General features: G+C 43.0%; 5 protein-coding genes across 8 annotated transcripts; 1 reads left to right on the forward strand and 4 right to left on the reverse strand.

The window, feature by feature from the left end:
• Nucleotides 1–2,038: 2,038 nt before the first annotated feature.
• On the reverse strand, nt 2,039–5,053 carry LOC121551290 (DNA-(apurinic or apyrimidinic site) endonuclease). 2 transcript variants are annotated; one of them, XM_041863866.1, is made up of 5 exons: nt 4,947–5,053; nt 4,423–4,547; nt 4,111–4,277; nt 3,450–3,642; nt 2,039–3,332 (listed from the first exon to the last, which is right to left on the reverse strand). In XM_041863866.1, the coding sequence occupies exons 2-5, from the start codon at nt 4,478–4,480 to the stop codon at nt 2,818–2,820; spliced, it is 933 nt and encodes a 310-aa protein (XP_041719800.1). In that variant the 5' UTR covers nt 4,481–4,547; nt 4,947–5,053; the 3' UTR covers nt 2,039–2,817. The 2 variants fall into 2 exon arrangements, with proteins under 2 accessions (XP_041719800.1, XP_041719808.1); XM_041863874.1 differs by having other exon boundaries at nt 4,423–4,493; nt 4,947–5,046.
• Nucleotides 5,054–5,218: 165 nt separating this feature from the next.
• On the forward strand, nt 5,219–10,693 carry LOC121551279 (probable tRNA N6-adenosine threonylcarbamoyltransferase). Of its 2 annotated transcripts, none has more exons than XM_041863846.1 (12): nt 5,219–5,312; nt 5,794–5,913; nt 6,013–6,132; nt 6,233–6,408; nt 6,560–6,655; nt 6,953–7,002; nt 7,096–7,174; nt 7,631–7,696; nt 7,877–7,967; nt 8,136–8,211; nt 8,403–8,501; nt 9,147–10,693. In XM_041863846.1, exons 2-12 carry the CDS (start codon nt 5,799–5,801, stop codon nt 9,184–9,186), a joined length of 1,008 nt encoding a protein of 335 aa, XP_041719780.1. In that variant the 5' UTR covers nt 5,219–5,312; nt 5,794–5,798; the 3' UTR covers nt 9,187–10,693. The 2 variants fall into 2 exon arrangements, with proteins under 2 accessions (XP_041719780.1, XP_041719789.1); XM_041863855.1 differs by having other exon boundaries at nt 5,281–5,312; nt 5,760–5,913.
• Nucleotides 10,694–11,342: 649 nt separating this feature from the next.
• Nucleotides 11,343–15,054, reverse strand: LOC121551305. The gene is made up of 4 exons (XM_041863885.1): nt 14,911–15,054; nt 13,336–14,139; nt 13,142–13,174; nt 11,343–11,424 (listed from the first exon to the last, which is right to left on the reverse strand). The coding sequence occupies exons 1-4, from the start codon at nt 14,924–14,926 to the stop codon at nt 11,375–11,377; spliced, it is 903 nt and encodes a 300-aa protein (XP_041719819.1). The 5' UTR covers nt 14,927–15,054; the 3' UTR covers nt 11,343–11,374.
• A 114-nt stretch (nt 15,055–15,168) lies between these two features.
• On the reverse strand, nt 15,169–17,410 carry LOC121555857. Of its 2 annotated transcripts, none has more exons than XM_041869710.1 (2): nt 16,229–17,410; nt 15,169–16,105 (listed from the first exon to the last, which is right to left on the reverse strand). In XM_041869710.1, the coding sequence occupies exons 1-2, from the start codon at nt 16,356–16,358 to the stop codon at nt 15,315–15,317; spliced, it is 921 nt and encodes a 306-aa protein (XP_041725644.1). In that variant the 5' UTR covers nt 16,359–17,410; the 3' UTR covers nt 15,169–15,314. Both variants share the same exon structure in this region, with proteins under 2 accessions (XP_041725644.1, XP_041725653.1).
• A 4,844-nt stretch (nt 17,411–22,254) lies between these two features.
• Nucleotides 22,255–24,719, reverse strand: LOC121555871. The gene is made up of 4 exons (XM_041869730.2): nt 24,188–24,719; nt 24,021–24,058; nt 23,250–23,301; nt 22,255–23,124 (listed from the first exon to the last, which is right to left on the reverse strand). The coding sequence occupies exons 1-4, from the start codon at nt 24,206–24,208 to the stop codon at nt 22,348–22,350; spliced, it is 888 nt and encodes a 295-aa protein (XP_041725664.1). The 5' UTR covers nt 24,209–24,719; the 3' UTR covers nt 22,255–22,347.
• Between the last annotated feature and the right edge of the window lie 376 nt (nt 24,720–25,095).

A 25,095-nucleotide genomic window follows, 5' to 3' on the forward strand; every position in this document is an offset into this window, starting at 1 on the left:
GATGCTCTTATCCAGAGGGACTTACAGTTAGTGAGTGCATACATTTTCATACTGGCCCCCCGTGGGAATCGAACCCACAACCCTGGCGTTGCAAGCGCCATGCTCTACCAACTGAGCTACAGCACATACAGTGAGGGGGAAAAAAGTATTTGATCCCCTGCTGATTTTGTACGTTTGCCCACTGACAAAGAAATGATCAGTCTAATTGTAATGGTAGGTTTATTTGAACAGTGAGAGACAGAATAACAACAAAAAAATCCAGAAAAACGCATGTCAAAAATGTTATAAATTGATTTGCATTTTAATGAGGGAAATAAGTATTTGACCCCCTCTCAATCAGAAAGATTTCTGGCTCCCAGGTGTCTTTTATACAGGTAACGAGCTGAGATTAGGAGCACACTCTTAAAGGGAGTGCTCCTAATCTCAGTTTGTTACCTGTATAAAAGACACCTGTCCACAGAAGCAATCAATCAATCAGATTCCAAACTCTCCACCATGGCCAAGACCAAAGAGCTCTCCAAGGATGTCAGGGACAAGATTGTAGACCTACACAAGGCTGGAATGGGCTACAAGACCATCGCCAAGCAGCTTGGTGAGAAGGTGACAACAGTTTGTGCGATTATTCGCAAATGGAAGAAACACAAAAGAACTGTCAATCTCCCTCGGCCTGGGGCTCCATGCAAGATCTTACCTCGTGGAGTTGCAATGATCATGAGAACGGTGAGGAATCAGCCCAGAACTACACGGAAGGATCTTGTCAATGATTTCAAGGCAGCTGGGACCATAGTCACCAAGAAAACAATTTGTAACACACTACGCCATGAAGGACTGAAGGACTGAAATCCTGCAGCGCCCGCAAGGTCCCCCTGCTCAAGAAAGCACATATACAGGGTCGTCTGAAGTTTGCCAATGAACATCTGAATGATTCAGAGGAGAACTGGGTGAAAGTGTTGTGGTCAGATGAGACCAAAATGGAGGTCTTTGGCATCAACTCAACTCGCCATGTTTGGAGGAATGCTACTATGACCCCAAGAACACCATCCCCACCGTCAATCATGGAGGTGGAAACATTATGCTTTGGGGGTGTTTTTCTGCTAAGGGGACAGGACAACTTCACTGCATCAAAGGGACGATGGACGGGGCCATGTACCGTCAAATCTTGGGTGAGAACCTCCTTTCCTCAGCCAGGGCATTGAAAACGGGTCGTGGATGGGTATTCCAGCATGACAATGACCCAAAACACACAGCCAAGGCAACAAAGGAGTAGCTCGAGAAGAAGCACATTAAGGTCCTGGAGTGGCCTAGCCAGTCTCCAGATCTTAATCCCATAGAAAATCTGTGGAGGAAGCTGAAGGTTCGAGTTGCCAAACGTCAGCCTCGAAACCTTAATGACTTGGAGAAGATCTGCAAAGAGGAGTGGGACAAAATCCCTCCTGAGATGTTTGCAAACCTGGTGGCCAACTACAAGAAACGTCTGACCTCTGTGATTGCCAACAAGGGTTTTGCCACAAAGTACTAAGTCATGTCAAATACTTATTTCCCTCATTAAAATGCAAATACATTTATAACAATTTTGACATGAATTGTTCTGGATTTTTGTTGTTGTTATTCTGTCGCTCACTGTTCAAATAAACCTACCATTAAAATTATAGACTGATCATGTCTTTGTCAGTGGGCAAACGTACAAAATCAGCAGGGGATCAAATACCTTTTTACCTCACTGTACAGCTCTTCTGTGAGTTCAATCAGTCATGTGACACAAACTTTGGCCTGGATTAAAACTGTAGAGCGCTGGCCGCAATGAATCCCGGACTGTTTTGTTTTTGGTTGATTATAACAATGTAGAAGTACTTAAATAATTGTGCCTCGTATCCTTATCTTCTGCTAAAATGCATTTCATATGTGCATTGTATTTTCATAGGATTGTAGCCCAAATGAGTTTTCATTGAAAAGACTGTTTAAAAGTATACAAATTGTTACTATCTTTTGTAATAAACCTAAACTTAAAAGCCTAATAAAAAAAAAAGGGAAACGCAAGCATACTTAAAACTAAACTTTATTAGATGCATGGGTGCATTTACCATCTATAAACTCAAGCTATGGTTTGGGATTTTATTTTCTACAACACAGGCATGTCTTAGAAACTTTGCTCCAGAAGTTGGCAGTAAAGGGTGAGATACCACTGATAATTGGTCTCATGTCAGCTTTGCAACAGAGGTTGCACCATTTGACAATGACCATCTTAATACTGGCCCTCACTCTGGGTCTGAATGTTTGCATGCAAAATCTGTACCATGATTTAATGTATCAATATTCACTCAACGGTAATAACTTCATTACCATTATATATAATAACAATGTAAGAAATAGGACTCACATTCCCTTCAAAGGAGCAATGTTTCAATGACAGACTAGCAGTTATTTAGCACCAACATCAGTTTCGCATTTAAAGAACAGTGCCTCAAATAGGACATTCAGGGATTATGCATTTTGTTACCAGATGTCTCTTCGGAGTACACTGTGTGGGTGGGAAAGTAAAGGACAGTGTTGAATAATCGCTTCAAATGGGTGACAGGACAATTGTAACTAGTTTATACAATTGAAGATTGAGGTGAAAGTAAACTAATTTGGGAATCCCAGTTTCAGTAGAAATGTGTTTCCAGGTTCTGATGATTCACTCATGTTGAGTGTGCACACCGGCATACAGATTAGTTACAGTAGTTAGGAATGCCATGACTTCAATGGGAGGTCAGTCACCTAGGTCACATCATTTAACATGAGAAAACAATGCATGGCCAGCACATTGGCCAGACTGATCTACACAACCACATGTAGAGTGATGGGGCAGTGGTCACTGCCCATAGCTTGGTTGCGGATCTTGCTATCACAAAGGCCTGGCAGTAGAGCAGAGGACAGCACAAAGTAGTCCAGCCGCCAGCCCACGTTCTTAGACCGAGAGTTCATCATGTAGGTCCAGAAGGTGTATGCATTGGCCTGCTCGGGGTACAGCTTGCGGAAGCTGTCAGTGAAGCCTGCGGCCAACAGCTGGCTGAACCCCTCGCGCTCCTCTGCTGTGAAGCCTGCGTTTTTTTTGTTGCCTTTGGAGTTCTTCAGGTCGATCTCCTCATGGGCCACGTTCAGATCGCCACACAGCACCAGGGGCTTGCGCTTGTCCAGGTCGCTCAGGTAGGCCTTGAAGTCCACGTCCCAGGTCTTGCGATAGTCCAGGCGCACCAGGCCTCGGCCAGAGTTGGGGACGTAGGCGGTGACCAGGAAGAAGGTGGGGAACTCAGCAGTGATAACACGGCCCTCCTTGTCATGCTCCTCTTTACCTTTAGACAGATTGGGGATAGGCAGGTTAACTAGGGCACCTGGAGAGAACAGTCTTAATGGGTAAAGGTAAGTAATTCACAGCCAACTAGAGTAACCAGGTTCAGCCATTCACTCACCAATGCCATAGGTAACTTTGAGGGGCTCAGTCTTGCACAGCATAGCCACCCCGCTATAGCCCTCCTTCTCATCGGAGCCAGCCCAGTACTTGTGGGGGAACTCGGGCATGGAGGTAATATCATCAGGAAGGGATTTCTCAGCGCACTTCGTCTCCTGCAGGCACAGCACATCTGGGGCCTCGTCGCGCACCCACTGGGCAAGGGAGAGGGAATATAACCAGTCAGCTCCTTCACAGTGCACTGCCTTTTATCAGTGTTTAAAAGGTGAAAGCCACCACCCAGTTTAATGAACCAGACAATAGTATTTAACAGAAGTTAAAATAAATAAATAAATTGGTCATTTAGCAGACGCTCTTATCCAGAGCGACTTACAGGAGCAATTAGGGTTAAGTGCCTTGCTCAAGGGCACATCGACAGATTTTCCACCTAGTCGGCTCGGGGATTAGAACCAGCGACCTTTCGGTTACTGGTACAACGCTCTTAACCACTAAGCTACCTGCCGCCCTGGTAGTTCATAGAAGTTCATAGAAGAACACACTCAACTTTTAAATCATGCATATAGTGTGTGGACTTATTTCACATATGTAGTTAACAATTCTAGGCACTATAGCTCAATGCCAAGTCTTCACGCAGCTTTGGACTCTGTGGTTCCCAAACTCACATCAAGGCCCTTCTTCTTGACCCAAGCTCTGAGCCCATCCACATTCCAGGAGGTGATTTTCATGTTAGCAGCATGACCATCTTTGCTGGTCATCTTATCAGGAGGGTCACTGTACAGAATGGGGGCCTCTGGTTCCTTTACCTTCTTTCCTTTCTTGGCAGCCTGAGCTGTAAGGTGAGAGAGAAAACAGGAGGGGTAATGAGACTGACGTAACAGACAATGATCTTGACATTTTTATTTTGTTCTACTTTAGACATACTGTAAGAGACATATCGCGAAACACAGGAAACATCAGTTGACTACACGTCTCACCTGTTCCGTTCTCTTCGTCATCTCCAGCCTCCTCATTTTTCTTCGCTCTTTTCGACATACTTGCACTCGTTCTTACACCACACACACCCCGAAAACACGCACACACAAGTACACACGCGCCGCCGCTGGGGAAAAAAAAAACATGATCCAGTTATTAGCTTTATTTATAGCAGCCAATTTAGCAAATACAATAGTTAAGCTTAGCTCATCTGCTACTGCCACAATAGCTACTACTTTGTACGCCAGATATGTGATAACTATGTTTCCGTTACTGCATCACATATCCCTTCAACAACTCTGTAACTACTGCCACAAGAGAGCAAAAACGGCCGAATCTTGGAGAATAAACTAGTTAGCTAGGACAAATAACGTTATGTGCGGCCTATGGCTCAATCCATGACGAATGAAGATCGAGTCTGAATATATTGGGGAAATGAATGCAACTAATGCTGCTACTACTACTTATTTACAAATTGTAATTGCAAATTAAGAATTGAACTAGAGAGAACCCAAAGTATTCTTACTTTGCTTTTTCACAACAAAGGATTCAACCGTGTCACACTCGCGCAGTCAGTCACTCCTCCACAACAAAGCAGTGGGTTTTGAGGAACATTGTCACACAGACACTTATGTGCGGTTAGGCTGTCCTATATTATGCCTGATGTGATTTTCCTCTGAATCCGTGAACGCACCAGTTATCAGCTCTTTGTGCATGTTATATATTTGTTTACGTCAAACTTGAAATGTCTAAAATTAGCTTCCAATTTTTTATTATTATTACAATACCTTGAAAGATACAATTCTATAAGGAAATCATCAAACGACCTCTTGTTATGGGTCCTCACTCCCTAGAGTACTGTCTGAAACCCGAAATACTCACCAACTGAAAGGTTCGTATTCAACTTTTTGCGTTCTCATCTGAAATTATGTTTTTCCGTTTATAACACACGTGAAATTGGCAATTAATAGGCCTTAGTTTTTGGCATTTGAAATGAATAATTGATGGTAGATCTAGATCGCCACCTGGTGTGCAACCTAAGTGTTAGCTAACTAATGCTTCTAATAGTTTTAACCAAACATGGCACTGTTTTGGTGTCTGTATTCTAGTGCTTATGTTCTACTTTTCATGTTGCTTTTGAAGAATAAATAAAATAACACTTGGACCTTTTTGTCGTTGACATTGCACTGTTTATTCTTGTATGAACGGACGTATGCAACTGGTATTTGTAGCTATGTCATCGCATTCTGAACATTATTTTCTCAGATGCACACAAGACCACTAGGTATGACATTTACGACATTCTTTCAATGTGCACACGTTTTTATTTTGTTCATAGCCATATCATTCTCCATCTCCCTCAACCTTTCTAGCTGCCATGACTGTAGTGATTGGATTTGAGGGCAGTGCCAACAAGATTGGTGTGGGCATTGTGAGGGATGGGGAAGTACTCTCAAACCCCAGACGCACCTATACCACACCCCCTGGTCAAGGCAAGTTGGTTGAATTCAAATTAAACTCAAATGACAACTGACATCTTATGTTTATCCTAATGTGTGTAGTTGCAGTAACTGACTGACTTTCCATCCCAGGGTTCCTGCCTAGTGAGACAGCCAGACATCACCGCAGTGTCATCCTAACAGTTCTGAAGGAGGCGCTGGAGGAGGCAGGGCTGAAGCCTGCTGACATTGATTGCGTGGCATACACAAAGGGTCAGGAACTCCAATGTCACTGATTCCTATAAAGCTGAAATGGCCTTTCCTGACCTGCAGTACCATTCAGTTTTCACCAACATTATATTATTTACCCTAGGACCAGGGATGGGTGCCCCCTTGGTGACGGTGGCTCTGGTGGCGCGCACAGTCGCCCAGCTGTGGGGGAAGCCTCTCCTGGGTGTCAACCACTGTATTGGCCACATTGAGATGGGCCGCCTCATCACTCAAGCCAATAACCCCACTGTGCTCTATGTCAGTGGGGGTAACACACAGGTCAGTCACCCATACATACTTACTAGGACAGACTTGGAATGTCCCGCACAACTTGAGAGTTCTTAGGGTTTCCCCTTAGTTAGCACTCTCACCCCTCTCAGCTGAGGTTTCTGGGTTTAGTTGTGCTCTAATGCAATGTTTCCTCATGAAGGTGATTGCATACTCTGAGCGGCGCTACAGGATATTTGGTGAGACCATCGACATTGCAGTGGGCAACTGCCTGGACAGGTTTGCCAGGGTGATAAAGGTGAGTTATGCATGGGTCTACAGGGGACTAAACTGAAACTAACCTGATTAAGTAATGCTCCTATAAAGGCCACATGGCGAAACATGTAGTTCATTTCCATTGTCTTATAAGAGTTGCTGAATATCATTTTCAATTTGCTGAATATCATTTTCAATTTGCTCCTCTGTTCATGCATCTTGATTTAAAAGTGAGATAGCAACATAATTTTTTCTCCTCTTTAAGATTTATTGTGGACTCTGACTATACCTTGTATAAATTGTCTTACCATTCTCATGAATCAAAATTGTTTGTGCTCAGATTTCCAATGATCCCAGCCCTGGGTATAACATTGAGCAGATGGCCAAGAAGTGAGTAAATGTGTTTTTTTGGAATTGCTATCGACCAGTAGATGTTTTCAAATGTATATATTTACACCATTGATTTCCTGTTTGTTTTGTCAGGGGTACACAGTATGTGGAGCTTCCATACACAGTGAAGGGGATGGACGTGTCATTCTCTGGGATTTTATCCTATATCGAGGTAAAATGCTGCGCCACTAAGTGGGAATAAAGTTCTGCATTGCATTGGATTGGGTTGTATTGTATTGGGTTGTATTGCATTGGGTTGGGTTGTATTGTATTGGGTTGTATTGTATTGGGTTGCGTTGCATTGTATTGGGTTGCATTGCATTGGGTTGGGTTGTATTGTATTGGGTTGCGTTGCATTGCATTGGGTTGCATTGGGTTGGGTTGTATTGTATTGGGTTGGGTTGTATTGTATTGGGTTGCGTTGCATTGTATTGGGTTGCATTGCATTGGGTTGTATTGTATTGGGTTGCGTTGCATTGGGTTGGGTTGTATTGTATTGGGTTGCGTTGCATTGCATTTGGTTGCATTGCATTGTAGGGGAGAGACAGGGTTTTTGTGATAGTTAGATGGATTGTGGTTATAATAAGGGATGCATGTATGATGTGTTAATGTGTCCCTTTTCTTTCAGGAAGCAGCTGGGAAGATGTTGAAATATAATCAGTGTACAGCAGAAGACCTGTGCTTCTCCCTACAGGTCAGAACAAAAGCAATAAACTGCTCCAGTGCATTGTTGTCAGCCTGTTTCCTGCATTGGCACGGCAACACCCTTTCCCTTCATAAATATGCCGGCTACATGGTGGCATCACTCACTGTCTGAGAGGTGGCAGAGCACACCACTGTGTAATGATCCGTTCACTACTTGTGTGTCCTGTAGGAGACCCTGTTTTCCATGCTGGTGGAGATCACAGAGAGGGCCATGGCTCACTGCAGCTCCCAGGAAGTGCTCATCGTTGGAGGCGTTGGCTGTAAGTCAACTGTACTCCGTTGTGGGCTTTCCAATGTAATTCATTAAAACACATAATGATAACAATAATAAGATGTAATATCATATAAATCTGGCTTACCACTCATTATGGACAGACACAATTCAAACACAACCGTTCAGGAATGCTGATGATGGTTTTGCTCTGTAGGTAATCTGCGTCTGCAGGAGATGATGGAGGTCATGTGCAAGGAGAGAGGTGCGAAGCTCTTTGCTACTGATGAGAGGTAAGGGTCTACATACGACAATTTCAATACAAGGGATCTGATAAGTGTACCTCAGGCAATCAATGCTTACTTTATTATTTATGAACTAATAAAAGGAAAATGGCTTATGTTGATGGTCATTTAATAATGTACTTTAACTTTGTACATCCTTCTGTTATTAAAATGTGATATTCTATTTGGTTGTGTCACAGCTTTTGTATCGATAATGGAGCAATGATTGCACAGGCTGGCTGGGAGATGTTCCGGTCCGGTCAGACGACTGAGCTGTCAGACTCATGGATCACTCAAAGGTAATTCCACTATACGTGCAACTCAAATTATTCCCTTTCAGTATATTCTATTATACAGTACAGTGATTCCCTTTCATTATATTATATCAATCAATCAATTTTATTTTATATAGCCCTTCTTACATCAGCTAATATCTCGAAGTGCTGTACAGAAACCCAGCCTAAAACCCCAAACAGCTAGTAATGCAGGTGTGTGATTCCCTTTATACAGTACAGTGATTCCCTTTCATTATATTCTATTGTACATTACAGTGATTCCCTTTCATTATATTATACAGTACAGTGATTCCCTTTCATTATATTATACAGTACAGTGATTCCCTTTCATTATATTATATTGTACAGTGATTCCCTTTCATTATATTCTATTGTACAGTACAGTGATTCCCTTTCATTATATTATATTGTACAGTGATTCCCTTTCATTATATTCTATTGTACAGTACAGTGATTCCCTTTCATTATATTATATTGTACAGTGATTCCCTTTACATACAAATGTTAACTAAAATGTTACAGGAAGTTCTTGTCTATTTTACTAAAGTGTATTGAGATGTTAACTGGATATGTTTGACAACAGGTCTCCCTCTCTGTACCATATTGTGCTGTCATCCAGTGACAAGAGAAACGTTATGTTATTGGCAGGTACAGAACAGATGAAGTGGAGGTGACCTGGAGAGATTGACAGCTCATTACCCAACAGGCTGCAACTTGCACCCACCCTCCCTTTACCTGGATTGTATGCATTGTGTCATGATGGAGGGAAAAAATGTAGAAATATGCTATGCCTCACTTCTATTGTTGAGAACCCCTCAACACAACAGTTTCTAGCCACACGCATTATGATTTTAGGCCTAGATTAAATCTGGACCGCAGAAGATCTGCGCTATAGCGCGATTTAAATGGAAAGGCAATATTCCCGTGTTTGCAGAGACTGCATTCAGGGTAAACGCTGCATATGTCGGCTGTGGGAAATTACATTTACATTTCAGCTCTTCTGCGGTCCGGATTGAATCTAGCCCTAAATTGCATTTGGTAAAAACACCTTTGTATTTCGATTTGTTTTGGCTTTCACTAGCGCTGGATTCAATCCGCATTAAAATAATAGTCATTTAGGATTATAGCATTTACCGCGAACGCGGGAACTATGCCTTTAAATTTCAATCGATCTATAATGCGGATCTTCCTCGATATGGATTTAATCCAGCCCCTAGTCTACAAGATAGCCACATTTATACCTGGTGTTAACATGTGTCCTGATCTTGTCCACATTTTTTGGAGACAATTAAAAGAAGTGATTGTAATCAGATCTTCCAGACCACCTCTGGAAATAATCGGTGATGCGTTGTAATGTAGCTAGATTTCTTACAACTGTAAACAGATCTGGATTATCAAACCATTTAAATCGTCCCTTCTAAAATCATTGACAGGTGGCATCATTGACTCGAGGCGATACATTAAATAAAAATTAGCATTACACTGAAAGCTGAAATAAAAATTTTTTGAGAAAGGGGATCGGCAAGATTAGAACTTGTGACCTTCTGGTCCCTATTCCAGTGCCTAGTCCACTGCACAAGCAGAGGTGACGGCACTATGACTGTTTTTTTTCACATATTTAAAGCTGTTCATGCAGAAAGTTAGTTTAGAATGTTCGATAAATTTGGAAATCAAAAGTCGCAACAGATTCCAACTGGCAACCTCTACCTCCCTCAAGGCCTTTTTTTTAAAAAATCTTCTCACCTGTAACTCCGCCCACTGACATGTCACTATGCTTTGCCAACTGAGCATTTATCTAACCAATCAAGTCGTCCCCCAAGGATCACAATCAATTCTTTTTGGGCTTTATTCAGTCCGTATCACAGAAATTCAGCGCTATAGAAACGGAAAGGCAATGTTCTTGCATTAGTGGAGACTGCGTTCACCGTAAACGCTGCATGTCAGCTCAGTTGGAAATAACCGTTACATTTCAATCATACTATAAGGCTGAACTTCGGGGACACGGATTGAATAGAGCCCTTAATTTACTTCAAAAAAGGTAAATTAATTATTTTAAACTTGTCCGTTTTAACAAAGCTAATAATGCTGTGGGTTTTGTATTGTATGTGAAAATATGATAAAAGAAACGAAGTATGAGCATTACCAGTAAGACCATAGGGCATGTCAAGTTCATTCAATTTTATTATGCAATACTGTTCACTTATCCTCCAGTGTATTTATTATGCAATACTGTTCACTTATCCTCCAGTGTATTATTATAATTTTTTTCAAATCAGAAAAACTGAGCTAGTGTGATCATATCGATACATGAGTAACATTCACCCAACCAGGGTACAAAAAAAACAAAAACAGCATTAGGATCATACAGGGGAAGGGTGCATTCTTATTGTGCAGTCTGCACCCCTGTAAACTTGAGACATAATTACACATCTGTCCCATGTCAAATACGGTGAAATGGAAGCAGGTACAACACATTTTCAAAATGGTGGGAAAAAAAATTAAAAAGTCTGGTAGGGTAGGCGTACAAGGATTGGTCACAACGGATGAGAAAGTGCTTGATGGATCACTCACACAACAGAGGACAAAACAGAAAAAAAATGTCTGATAAAACTGCAGTTCCTCACAATAAAATGACAGCTCTTAAGATTGTTTAAAAATAAAGAAGAGCAGCTCAATACGACATTAAAACTAATCGTTTTGAGCTGATAGGAACTCCAGGTCCAATTCATTAAGGCAGGCCTTTGACGGCGTTAGAAAAGTCCCTAGTTGTGGCTCTCATCAAGGAGTTAGTCCAAAGTGTCTCAGTGTGGCTTTGTGTAAAGACATCGACCTGAGTGTGTGTGCGGGGGGGTTGTGGCAGACAGGTCCATGCGTTGCTAGGCAGGCTGGTCCAGGGAGTTCTTATACCAAACTACCTTATTGGGATCTGAAACAGAAAATAAAAGACAGCATTTAGTGATAGGCAGCATTGTTAAACCTTTCATACAATCTAGCCCTTTGGGGCTGCAGCAAGGACTTCTGAAAAGGGAAACCCACTAGATTAAAAAATATCTCTATCTCTAGTTGTATCCTTCCTTCTTTAGAACCAGCAGGGTGCATGATATAAAATATTGTTACTTTTATTTTTGCAGACAAGATGCAGTAATTTCTAATTATGTTACTACTAGGATCTCTCCTAGATCCAAAGCAATTTGCCTACCGTGCCTACTGGTCATGCTGAATAACAACAAACACTTTCGAGCATGCAAATAGCCTAGTGAAAAGTGTGTTCATTGATATCAGTAGCGCTTTCAACACCATCTACTTATTGACAAGCTGGTGAACTTCAGTGGATTATTAGTTTCCTTGTAAACCGTAGTCAGGCGAGATTTAACCCTGCCATCTCTTCATCTAGAAAGGTTAACACAGGAGCCCTGTAAGGTTGCGTACAATCACAGATACTGTGTACACTACATTTTACATTTACATTTTAGTCATTTAGCAGACGCTCTTATCCAGAGCGACTTACAGTTAGTGCATACATTATTTTATTTTTTCATACCCCCTGTGGGAATCGAACCCACAACCCTGGCGTTGCAAACGCCATGCTCTATCAACTGAGCTACTATACAGTAACAATTGCCAAGCCTCTGACCCAGCCCATGAATTCTTTAAATATGCGGACGACACTCCGCTGGTGGGATTCCTTAAAATCAGATCAAGCCTCCCCTGAAGGTCTTGACAGAAAAACATCCAAATTCGTCCAGAGGTGCGCAGACAACATCCTTAAAAAATAAACATTAAGAAAAATGAAGGGGATGGCAAATAATTTAAAAAATGAATAAAACTGCACTACCCCCCCCCCACGAAGAGCAACGGGGAATCAGTTGATAGTGACAACATAAATAAATACCTTGGAATTGAGACAGACAACCTGAAATGCAATGACTGTCCTCGCAAAGACAGAAACTACAGTGTCCTTCACTGCACTTATTCTTCTATGCGTTTAAACCAAATATTTGTATACCTAAACCAAGAGACCACAGCTCGCCGTTTCAAATTGGAACAAATTAGTCATAGTAGTCCAAGCGGATGCTTCACATTTATATATCTGGTGAAATATCTGTCATTGTTCTATCTGTGTTTAAACGGTCTTGTATTATTGGGTGTTTTTACATACTATGTTCTACGACCTTTCAAGCACATGACCAAACACATTCCCCCATGGTGGGATAATAAAATGTATCAACATTTAACAAATCAAACCATTAAAGAGACATTTCATAAATTAAATAAAAGTTTGTCTTTTTTCCGACCTCGAAAGTAATGTAAAGATGAAACCATGTCCCATGACAGTGGTTGTGTATATCCAGCTATACGCCTCAATTCCAAATGAATGGAAAAGATAAGCACAGTTTAATTTCCTGGTTTTATTGGGTGACCATATTTTCTATTAATTTGGGGTGGAGGCATATAGCTAAACTGAATTTAAACCACTGATGTCATGGGATGTGGTTTCATCTTGACATTAGACTACTTTAGGAGGTCTGAAAACACCTTCAAATCCTTTAAATTATGAGCCCTGCTTCAGAGATTCTAATGCCCAGCTAAATGGAGAATCCAGTCCAAATTCTAATAATGGACCTTCCTGATGAACATCTCACCTTCTTTTTGTTTATTGCAGGTGACATTCCATTCTAAAAAAATAAATAACAAGAAGAACAAGGTATAGTTAGGATTCATACTATGATGCGTATTGCTTATAACATCGACCACAATTCTATGACAGATGCAACAGAAAAATAACATTTATAATACATTAATGTTTTATTGAGGTCTCAACCACATCAGCCCTTACCTATTGTGTGATAGCGCATGGCCTCCTTTAGATGGCGACAGGTGAGATGCAGCTTCCCATTGACCTTTGCTTCCTTCTCTCTGTACTGGTCAATGGAGATTGAGGTAGAGACAGGAACTGGGATTTCACCACTGGGCTGGACTGTGTGATGCATCTCTTGTGTTGGGTTAGCGGTTTCACCTCCAAATGTGGGCTGAGGTGGTGCTACGGGGGCAGGGCAGGGAACTGACCCCTCTGTGGCTTGGAGGACCTCACTGATGAAACTGAGTCCCCACTGGTTCTGCAGCAGCACACCGATGGCTGGGCGGCCCTCCTCCTCCTCCAGCACTCCACCCACAGCCCCTGACTTCACCTTTGAGGCATAGCTGATGGTTGGCTGCAACTTGGCAGGGCTGTCCTGCACTGGAAAAGCAGCTGGGTGCTTGAGTAGAGACAGGCTGTCCTCCACCCACCTCTCCTTCTGGCTCTGCTTTGGGGGCCTATCTGCTACACGCCCTGCCCCCCTGGGCCCCTCTCTGCGAGGGCCACGGCCTTTGTGCTGGCCTCTACGATCTCTGTCTCTACGGTAGGTGAAGGCATGTACATGGGCGGGTCCGTTCAGGTTGCCCTCGAGGGCCTGAGGAGAAGCCTGACAGGGCTGCTGGGCAACCCCAGTTGGGCAGCCTCCACCTCCTCCACCGCAGTTGCCAGACCCAGGTGATAGGCGTCGGTTGCCAATGTGCGCCTCTGGGTTGGTGGAGGACACAAGGACAGCAGGATCACACAGGGTGTCAGACTCGCACACCGTGTTGGCCTCCCATGTACCTAAGATATACAGGCAAAGGAACATTGTTAGAATCCCCTAGTATTTTCTTAAATAATTATATAAATTATCAGAAATGGGATCCCTTTAAACTACGCATTCGTTTTATGGTTTATTGGTAAAACTAACTATCAAAATGTGTTAAGTTTTGTTGGGGCTTGGGGTTAGATAACTAGCTAGCCACATCGCTACGCAGAGTTAGTATGCACGCCACGGTTAGCCTAGCTAGCTACTGATTAAGCTGAATCCAGAAAAAAATCCAAGGGCAAATTTGATAATGACACTTAAATTACTTGTAACTAGCTAGCTAGCTAGTTAACCATTTCCTGTAAGTTGTATTTTGTATGAGCAAATAGCTAGCTAACTGTAATTAACCTTATCGAATTGCCTAGCCAACCAACCACTTGCTAACTAGCTAGCCTGCTAAGAAACAGACAAGCAACGTGTTTGTAACGTTAACAGTAGCTAGTTCGCTAACGTTAGCTAACCAGAAAATAAGCCAAAACGCCATTTATTAATAGGAAAATAGTACAATTGAGCAGACAGTTATGCAATAAGGCCATACAATCTAACGTCACAGTCCTCAAGTATGCATTTGAACAAGAAACAATTTCCTGGCTAGCTAGCGAGGTTAGCTAACGTTACGTTAGATAAAAGTTTCATAACACCCTGGCTCCAACGCACCGTACCCGGAGTGTTAATTTCAGAACGTTTTGCTAACGTTGCAAAGTAGAATGTTACAAAGTAATGTGCTACTAGTACCCAAAACTCACCTGTTTTGATATGCATATCTTTTTGTTCAAATGTACTTCTTCTGGAATTAAACCGTTAGAGAAGTTTGTTTACAGCGGGTGTCTTGATTGTGGCCACACAGAAACTGTAGGAGGTGGAAATGACCGTCACCGTTCAACTTTGCCGGATATTGAAGCGCGAAGATGGAAATTAATCAAATAGTTTTCCCGCCCACACACCCTTAGCAGAAAGGGATACAATAACATATTTTGTCTTAATAATATTACTATTAATGCATTTCCTGTTGTCTGAATCATGTGTACTCTTTAATCGTTCTCTTGTAATTTCATGGCTGCGTCTCTGAACTCCCCATGCATTGATGTGCCTGTACTTCTCAATAACTTATATAAACCAATTTCTGACATCAGAAATACTATTTATTTATTTAACACACATCAATGTATTTCTTCCCTTTAGCTGAGTAATGGCTCTTCTCCCCCTTCGGAGGCCTCTCACCTCTCTGCCTGTCCATCCTACTCTCAACATGTTTCTCAGGCCCTTCTTCCTCCCTGCTCCTCCAGTCACAGCTGCTCTCTGATGGATGGCGGTCATTCCAGTTGCTGTGTATTTGCCTTTGCTTCTTAGAAAAAAGCTGCAACTGTTTTCCCCTCTGTCTAGCTCCTCTACGCCTACCACCTCCACCCCGCTCTGTCTCTCCATTCCATGGATCCCTGCCATTTCCCCCCTGGTTTTGCCATGTCTGACCCTCTCGGGCTTTCTCCTCCTTGCCCTCTCTGTCTTTGTCCTTGTGGCCTTTTTTCTCCTTCCTCCAGAAGCCTGCAACCTCGCCCAACTCACCCAGACTTCTCTGTTCCTGTGCCTGGCACTCAAGGAAGTTAACTTGTCTTCCACCCTCAAGCACTTCACCCTTTGAATTGATCTCTTCTTGAAGTCCTTCCTTTCTCTTGTACGGAAGGTTGCGTTGTTGCTTTCCTTTGCCCTTCAATGGAGTTTGGGAGGCTGTCATAGGCCTACCAGGGGCTTGGCTCGCCAGAACCATGATGGACGTTTCATCACAGGAGGTATTGATTTTTGTAACCTCTACCTCCACTTCCTTTCTTTTACAAATCTCTCTCAATTGTACATATCCATCACTGTTTTGTGTCTCCACACTCTCTCTGGCTTCCTGATGCTCTAACTTTCTTCCTGTAGGACCTTCCTCTCCATCTCTGACCTCTGAAAGTATTTTTAAAAAATTAAGTTCACTCATAATTCACTAACAGGACAAACATGTATATCAACATCACCATCAGTTATGACACTTCAAACTTATCATTAACATGAATGTTATGCTCTCACCCTGGACTTTTAAGCTCTCTTGAAATGTCTTAGCATTCTCCTCTCTAGCCTCTTCTTCTCTTTCCCCTGATGCTTTGCTCATCACTCCCTCATCAGTAAGTACAATTGTTCTATTTGTCTTTTCTTTCATCTGTTTTCTACCATATTTTTGTTAGAAGTCTTTTCCTCAAGAGATCTTGCTCACAGTCTCATCCTGTTTCTCTCCATCTATTTTTTCTATGTCCATTCTAGCTAATTCGTCTGAGATCAAATCTGTTTCCTTACGACATCTTTGTCTCTCTCTTTCCTCTCTTCGCTTGTCCTTACTTCTCTGTCCTGTCCGTACTTTGGTTTTCTTCTCTTTATTCCTGTCATCTGTCTCCGCAATTTCCTCCAGACCTAATTTGGCCCACTCACTACCTTCCCCTCCTCCACTCTCTTTGCCCTTTGACCCCTTGCCCTTTGAGGCTTTCTTACTTTGCCCTGTAATGTCCATCACTGTCTCTCCGTCACCCATAGCCTCAGGCCCTCCACCTCCCTCAGTCAGTGTCAACCCCTCAGCAGCCGCTTTCCGGCATTGCAGGCACTTGATCTTGTAGGCAATGTGGCTCCTTTGCAGGATCATCTCCCTAACCTCTATGTTTCTGGCGTCGGTACGGCTGAAGCTGGTTCTGGTTAAGACTGGTTCTCTGAGCAGTGGCCGGGACGGAGGCCTGGGACGGAGTCCTATAATGGAACTTTCCATTCCGGACAGGGAGGACATCCATTTAGTCACATCACAGTTCCTCTCCCTCCTCCTTTCCCTCTTTCTCTCTGCCCTCTGTTCTTTGGCACTGTTAAAGTTCCTCATGTTTTTCTTTTTCATCTCACCTTTCATTCTCTTGTTTTCCCTCATTAATTTATCGTCCCCCTCTCTCATTGACCTCCAAAAAGCCCTGTCCTTCTTAAGTTCATTGAGAGCCCTTGAGAGAGAGGAGAGAACCAGCTGATTTCCCACTCTCTCCTCATCTAGCTGGTTGAATACATCGTACATAACTAGGTCTCTCATGTACGGCTTGGGAACTATTTCTTCACTGTCTGCCTCTACTGCTCTGGCTATCATCCACTGTCCACTATGCTCTAAAGAGTGAGAGGGAAAAATGAAATCCAATCAATACATACCTGTAATCTAACCTTACACCATGAATCACAATAATTAAAATGTTGGATTCAATTGAATCTACCTTGTAGTAACATGGAAACATAGGCTACCCCTTTCCTGTGATCAAAATATGTATAGAAATATAATAAACTACATAATAATCCTGTCACACTGTGAGGAGCACTTCTCCCATTCCATGCTCACCAATCAGAGAGTGTCTGTCACACTGTGAGGAGCACTTCTCCCATTCCATACTCACCAATCAGAGAGTGCCTGTCACACTGTGAGGAGCACTTCTCCCATTCCATACTCACCAATCAGAGAGTGCCTGTCACACTGTGAGGAGCACTTCTCCCATTCCATACTCACCAATCAGAGAGTGCCTGTCACACTGTGAGGAGCACTTCTCCCATTCCATACTCACCAATCAGAGAGTGCCTGTCACACTGTGAGGAGCACTTCTCCCATTCCATACTCACCAATCAGAGAGTGCCTGTCACACTGTGAGGAGCACTTCTCCCATTCCATACTCCCCAATCAGAGAGTGCCTGTCACACTGTGAGGAGCACTTCTCCCATTCCATACTCCCCAATCAGAGAGTGCCTGTCACACTGCGAGGAGCACTTCTCCCATTCCATACTCACCAATCAGAGAGTGCCTGTCACACTGCGAGGAGCACTTCTCCCATTCCATACTCACCAATCAGAGAGTGCCTGTCACACTACGAGGAGCACTTCTCCCATTCCATACTCACCAATCAGAGAGTGCCTGTCACACTGTGAGGAGCACTTCTCCCATTCCATACTCACCAATCAGAGAGTGCCTGTCACACTGTGAGGAGCACTTCTCCCATTCCATACTCACCAATCAGAGAGTGCCTGTCACACTGTGAGGAGCACTTCTCCCATTCCATACTCCCCAATCAGAGAGTGCCTGTCACACTGTGAGGAGCACTTCTCCCATTCCATACTCACCAATCAGAGAGTGCCTGTCACACTGTGAGGAGCACTTCTCCCATTCCATACTCACCAATCAGACAGTGCCTGTCACACTGTGAGGAGCACTTCTCCCATTCCATACTCCGCAATCAGAGAGTGCCTGTCACACTGTGAGGAGCACTTCTCCCATTCCATACTCACCAATCAGAGAGTGCCTGTCACACTGTGAGGAGCACTTCTCCCATTCCATACTCACCAATCAGAGAGTGTCTGTCACACTGTGAGGAGCACTTCTCCCATTCCATACTCACCAATCAGAGAGTGCCTGTCACACTGTGAGGAGCACTTCTCCCATTCCATACTCACCAATCAGAGAGTGCCTGTCACACTGTGAGGAGCACTTCTCCCATTCCATACTCACCAATCAGACAGTGCCTGTCACACTGTGAGGAGCACTTCTCCCATTCCATACTCCCCAATCAGAGAGTGCCTGTCACACTGTGAGGAGCACTTCTCCCATTCCATACTCACCAATCAGAGAGTGTCTGTCACACTGTGAGGAGCACTTCTCCCATTCCATACTCCCCAATCAGAGAGTGTCTGTCACACTGTGAGGAGCACTTCTCCCATTCCATACTCACCAATCAGAGAGTGCCTGTCACACTGTGAGGAGCACTTCTCCCATTCCATACTCACCAATCAGAGAGTGCCTGTCACACTGTGAGGAGCACTTCTCCCATTCCATACTCACCAATCAGAGAGTGCCTGTCACACTGTGAGGAGCACTTCTCCCATTCCATACTCACCAATCAGAGAGTGCCTGTCACACTGTGAGGAGCACTTCTCCCATTCCATACTCACCAATCAGAGAGTGCCTGTCACACTGTGAGGAGCACTTCTCCCATTCCATACTCACCAATCAGAGAGTGCCTGTCACACTGTGAGGAGCACTTCTCCCATTCCATACTCACCAATCAGAGAGTGCCTGTCACACTGTGAGGAGCACTTCTCCCATTCCATACTCACCAATCAGAGAGTGCCTGTCACACTGTGAGGAGCACTTCTCCCATTCCATACTCACCAATCAGAGAGTGCCTGTCACACTGTGAGGAGCACTTCTCCCATTCCATACTCACCAATCAGAGAGTGCCTGTCACACTGTGAGGAGCACTTCTCCCATTCCATACTCCCCAATCAGAGAGTGCCTGTCACACTGTGAGGAGCACTTCTCCCATTCCATACTCCCCAATCAGAGAGTGTCTGTCACACTGTGAGGAGCACTTCTCCCATTCCTTTTCTCCATACTTCTTCTCTCCCTCCATCCTTTGGGTCACACTCTCCCCTCTAGTCAAAATGTAGTGTGGCACAGAAACCCATGCAGACTTTTGGTCCCGGCTGTATTTGAATTTGTATTCCATCATGATGCGGTCTTGAGCATAGCGACGGCAGTCATCAGTGTCATAAGAAGGTGAACAAGTGTGTCCACTGAGTTGGACTTGAGCTTTGGGCCTCACAACTGACTCACACACATGATGGCTATGACTGTTGTGAGCCAAATGGTCAACAATGTCATCACTGTCTGACTTCAAAGACTGGTCATCATGACAGGTGATAACACTGCCTAAGTGCATTCTAGATAGAAGCATTTCAATCAACCGTGATCCTATACGGTCTGTAGTGAACAGAGGTCTATCATCAGGGGCTGAGATAATGTTATCTTCCAGGGTTTCATTGATGAGAGGTTGGTTGGACTCTAACACCGACGTGGGGTTAATTTGATTTTCAGTGGTCTGAGACTTCACTACAGGCTGGTCAATAGGGTTATCTTTGCCCTGGTCCAACTTATTGGAAACCAACAGTGACTATTGATCCAAGAACAGTGGCAACCGGGGACAAAGACTGGTCAGACGTGCTCACACAATCTCTGTTAAAGTGTACTGCAGGTCGGTCATCATGGTCTTTAATGTTGAGGGAGATTTCCTTGTCAGAGTTCAAAGAGTCCTCAGAGGGTACAGCACAGTGCTTCTCTGTGGTCACACAGTCTGCACAGGACCTCATTAGCAGCTGGTCAGTGCCTTGTAAGTCATCCTCTGCCCTCTGCTGCCCTCTGGAGTCCACAGCTGAGTCCACCACTGGCAGGTTGTCAGTGATCAGAGACACTTCACTGGAGTCAGACACAGTCAGGTCAGGGTCATTGCCAGGACTCACCAAGGTCTCCATCAGTACCAGGGCAGTGTGCCACCCAGGGTCCAGCCATTCTACCGATGCCAGGTCATAGTCACAGTCTGAAGTCTGAGAACCCACCACAGCATGATCTCCATTACCTTCAGTGCCCAGAAGCACTTCACTGGACAGTGCCTCGGGTTGGTTAGCATAGACCACTGTGGCCTCAGTAACCACTGAGTGGATTTCAGTGTTCAGAGATGCCTTGATGGCATCAGCTTGGTAAGCATGAGGTTCAGCAATCAGGGAGTCATCACAGGATCCTGATTCCAAGTTGTCATCATTGTCTTTGGGCAGCTTTACGGACTCCAAGGTTAATTGGGCTTTAGGTGTCTTAGACATCTCAATGCATTTCAGCTCCATTATTCTTAGGCTTGAAAACTCCTCATGGCTTTCATCTGTCAGAACTGTGTGCACAGCTTCCCGAATGGCTTTCTCTGCCAGCTGTAAGGAAAAATGTATGGTTCAGTATTGACAGTGTTTTCTACACATGAACATGATTGGAATAGTTGTCAAACAATTACATCACGCCATTTAAAAAATAAATAACATGCTGCATTGTCAGCAACTAACGTTAGCTAGCAAAATTAGCAACGCAATTGAAGTGGGAAAAAAATTTTCATTGAAAAAAATGGCAAACAACTCATAACTCAAGATAATTTACCTCCTTTGTTATTTTGTCAATATCCATCACAGCGTCCTTCAAACAAACACATTGAAACGCTAGAGTTAAAATATATCAAGCAAACATAGGGAGCTAGCGAGCTTCTATTTTTGCTGTTTCTTTTAGCAAGCAACTAGTTGATGATTGTTTGTGTTCAAGTATTCGACGCGTTTGTAGAATAATTTAGCTAGCTTGCTACGTCAGATGCCAAATGTCCAAACAGCGCGTTCACGTTTTCAGCACTAGGCGCTGTCCACTGGCTCATTTGGACCAGGCCAAACCAGGCTCCATGTGCAACAGTGTTACAACTGCGACCTAGTTGTTTTTTTCCTTTGTGTGTGTGTGTGTGTGTGTGTGTGTGTGTGTGTGTGTGTATATTGTAGCCTGTTTTCTTTGCATAAATGGCTTTAATGTGGGGGGAACACTTAAAATACCTGTACCTGTTGACTCTATATACTGGGAAACATTACATATTGTGTCAGCTGAACAATACCTTTTAAGTGTTAGCATCTTGGCATGTGTTTTATGAGTACAGACTCAAATCACATATGAAAACTGCATTGTTGGTTGTATGGCTGGTGAGCCCTGAGGTTGGTTCCAATGTATAGCCTACTCCCCACCATTGGTCCAAGGGAAAGGAATATGCAACTCCTGAATATAGAAAATCAGAACCCATATTGAGAAACTGAGGCATGTAACTTCTACTCCTTTTTGTTTTGTTTTAACTTTCATATTTTAGAAAAATGTTGATTTTATTAGGCTATATGAGCTTTCATACAGTGTTGCTTGCTATAATCGTTGCTATTCTACTAGAGGAGCATGCCATCTGGTGACCTGAATGTATTATTGGATGGAGTCTGGGAACAGTTTGGTTAAACATTATTTAGTTGTTGGAAAATATCATATCATGATATCTGCACTGCCATTTCACATTCAATACTTGGTTCTGTAACTGACATTCATATTTTAACACAAAGTTCTGTGATGCATCCCTTCATAAGGCTTTCATTAAAAAAAAACAGTAGTACATTTGACTTTATTTAATGTCTTTGTTGCCATAGAAATAAACTGCTGACTCACCTTTTAACAACATATTTGTTTAATTAGTGCTATTATGAATTGGCTTCAAGCATTTGTTCTCTGCATCACCGCCATAAAAAAGGGGCCATCCTGTCTACTGGGTGCAGCTTGGCAGAAGTCCATGCCTGCCTAAATCAGCAACTGACCGTAGAATGGTTTCAATCACTAGAGATGTGATCTCCTCCCCTGGGTCCTGCTGCCTTTCGGAGAGTCTCTGAACTCCTTCTGTTGATTGTCTTGGCTTCCTGACTTGTGAGGACCCTTTCCCTGAGCCAGTGGATTTGGGACTGGCTGAGCTCACCTTTGAAACAGGTGTGGGAACAGTGAATGTTGGCAAGGCATTTTGGGGGTGTGCTGGTTGACTGGGCCCAGAAGAGAGATTACTCAGTGGTCTCTGAAAGAGAGGAACTCCTCCGACAGTGAACTGACTGAAATCGGTGGTTGTGGCGTTTGCTGCACATTCTGCTACTTCACGTATGACCTTTTCCATTTCCACGGTGAGCCCCAGTTCTTCTAAGAATGAACTGTGTGTGGTGTCCATCCTGCAACTCTCCATAAAGCTATCCAACATGGTAATAATTACAGTCCCTGTCAGTCTGATAATTATAAGTTCACAGTCCTCCTCAGTGCAGTCCTGCCATCTTTTTTCAATTTTCTGATTGTCCACATTTGGAGCTACAGGCAAGAGATGTACTGGGATCACCGAATCAGACAACGCCCCCGCCCCAAACAAATATTTGTTCAGGACGCCCGAGACCCCTCCGCACACTTTTTGGAGAAGGCCCTCTACCGTCTTCCCCAAGATGTTATGTAGGCCTACACCGGAAACATCTTCCTGAGAGAAAGCAGTGGTTGACTGGGCAATGCATTCCTACAAGTAAATACAAGATGTATGTTTAAGACGATGCAGGTTTATTAATACAAAGTCAAGGCAAATGTTTATACAGTGAAAGCACATACACAGAGCAAAGGCATAGTTCACAGTTGATGGCTCACCACAATTTCTCCTGCGTAATGGCGTATTGAGTCAGGTGTCTTCTCATTGTTCCTGCAGGTATTTGACCACATATGTCTTAGTCAGCTATGTGTTAGCTGACTAAACTCCACTCCATGGTGAAGGAAGTTTCTGATGAACAGGCTTTGTGGAATCCAGCTCCGACAACATCGATTCGCCCAAGGTCAATAATGTAAATAATGAAACACTTACCTTGTACCTACGTTTGTGCTCTGTAATTGCGTGCCTTTATTTGCTGAAATCCATACTTTTTCAATAAACGCTAATCAAATACAACCACTGACTGTTTGCTCATTGCTGTTGCTCTAAGATGGCAACTCAGTACAAATGCGCATGTGCCAATTGAATCTTAAGGAAACAGTAGGTGGCTGTATTTGATTAACGTTTATTGAAAAAGTATGGATTTCAGCAAACAAAGAAAGGCACGCAACTACAAAGGACAAACATAGGTACAAGGTAAGAGTTTCATTATTATTTTTAAATATTGACCTTGGGCGAATCAATGTAGTCAGAGCTGAATTCCACAAAGCCTGACTGGTCTCTGCTCCACTCTGTTGGTGGAGTTCATCAGAAATGTCCTTCACCATGGAGTTGAGTTTAGTCAGCTAGGGTTTCATGTGACATGAATGTCAATTTTAGATAATTAATTTGATTATTTTCTGGGAATACATTTCATATAGGCCTAAACATAGAATTACATATTAGAATTAAATAGTATCTATGTAGGCCTCAGTTTTCTAATGTCATTTCACCTGGCGTTCTCGATGGTTATGGGGGTTGACCTCTTCTTCTAGTTCCATGTTAAAAGAAACAAATACACACACAAGTTAGCACCGTTTGAAACACGACTTCTACAGTATCTTATCTGGTAAGAAATTCTAGTTTTGTAGCTGTAAAAAAAAATAGGCTATCAACATACCTTTCTCCCTCTCTTTGGCATTGTAGCAGTTGCTTACGTTCAAAACAAATTGAACACAGTTAAATGACGTGTCATAACATTACGTAGTTTAATTATATTCCTACGTTGCACGTTCGTCACAATATAGTTTTGAATGTTCGTTTTAGAACTGATGCCCAACTGAGTATTCTACAAAATGTGGTCTTGGTGTTGATGGAGATCTCGTATGAAGTGCATTACTGTGCTTAGAAACACAATGACATTTCAAAAGGAGGCAAATAATTAGTAGGACAAGCTTTTGTCATCATTGTAATGTCGCCAGATTGACTTTAGATGCAGTATAACTTTAACTAGCTAGCTACGATTGAGGGGAGAGCACCGACATTTTAGTTAGCATTGCTAGCTTTTTCTGACGAATTTTACTAGCTCATGGCAACATTGCCATCTCTCTAAAGTAAACTTGACATCATAATGATGCCAATTTTGTGTTCTACTAATTTTGTCTACTTTAGCAATGTCATCGTATTTCCTGATTCATTAGCCCCCCGTTCAGAAAGACTGAGCATCAGTTGTACATCAATATGCAGCGGCATCTGTAGAACGTTGAACAATGGCAACGACGCGACAGAGACTGATGACCTAAGCATTCTAAATAAAATGTTAAAATTTTACATGTTCATCCTTGATATGGTTTATGTCATTATCAGAAAAAGCCTATTAGTATATCAGTAGCCTATTTGTGTAGTTGTGTTAGAATTTAATTTTGTCAACTCAACTTCAGGTTATAATTACCTAACCAAACCTTACCATTGTGCCCAATGATCATTTAAATCATTGGTTGCTTATATTTAAGTTTCTCACATTGCTTTACCCCTTTGAGGTTATCTTTCCATTTATAATTATTTCACATCAACCTTGCTTGGTGCAGT

Source organism: Coregonus clupeaformis, unplaced genomic scaffold (assembly GCF_020615455.1).
Source record: "Coregonus clupeaformis isolate EN_2021a unplaced genomic scaffold, ASM2061545v1 scaf0169, whole genome shotgun sequence".
Lineage (NCBI taxonomy): Eukaryota > Metazoa > Chordata > Actinopteri > Salmoniformes > Salmonidae > Coregonus > Coregonus clupeaformis.

Excerpts from the sequence above, each read along its gene's own strand:
- LOC121551290 (XM_041863866.1), bottom strand. The coding sequence starts at position 4,480 with ATGTCGAAAAGAGCGAAGAAAAATGAGGAGGCTGGAGATGACGAAGAG. Across the intron at positions 4,278-4,422 it reads TGACGAAGAGAACGGAACAG|CTCAGGCTGCCAAGAAAGGA; the intron begins GTGAGACGTGTA and ends CTCACCTTACAG. Across the intron at positions 3,643-4,110 it reads TCAAGAAGAAGGGCCTTGAT|TGGGTGCGCGACGAGGCCCC; the intron begins GTGAGTTTGGGA and ends TCCCTTGCCCAG.
- LOC121551279 (XM_041863846.1), top strand. The coding sequence starts at position 5,799 with ATGACTGTAGTGATTGGATTTGAGGGCAGTGCCAACAAGATTGGTGTG. Across the intron at positions 6,656-6,952 it reads GGTTTGCCAGGGTGATAAAG|ATTTCCAATGATCCCAGCCC; the intron begins GTGAGTTATGCA and ends GTTTGTGCTCAG. Across the intron at positions 8,212-8,402 it reads CTCTTTGCTACTGATGAGAG|CTTTTGTATCGATAATGGAG; the intron begins GTAAGGGTCTAC and ends GTTGTGTCACAG.
- LOC121551305 (XM_041863885.1), bottom strand. Across the intron at positions 13,175-13,335 it reads CATGCGCTATCACACAATAG|AATGGAATGTCACCTGCAAT; the intron begins GTAAGGGCTGAT and ends TTATTTTTTTAG. Across the intron at positions 11,425-13,141 it reads CTGCAATAAACAAAAAGAAG|ATCCCAATAAGGTAGTTTGG; the intron begins GTGAGATGTTCA and ends TTTCTGTTTCAG.
- LOC121555857 (XM_041869710.1), bottom strand. The coding sequence starts at position 16,358 with ATGAAAGAAAAGACAAATAGAACAATTGTACTTACTGATGAGGGAGTG. Across the intron at positions 16,106-16,228 it reads AGAGAGCTTAAAAGTCCAGG|AGGTCAGAGATGGAGAGGAA; the intron begins GTGAGAGCATAA and ends AAATACTTTCAG.
- LOC121555871 (XM_041869730.2), bottom strand. The coding sequence starts at position 24,208 with ATGCCAAAGAGAGGGAGAAAG. Across the intron at positions 24,059-24,187 it reads TGCCAAAGAGAGGGAGAAAG|AAGAAGAGGTCAACCCCCAT; the intron begins GTATGTTGATAG and ends ACATGGAACTAG. Across the intron at positions 23,302-24,020 it reads ATAACCATCGAGAACGCCAG|GAACAATGAGAAGACACCTG; the intron begins GTGAAATGACAT and ends AAATACCTGCAG.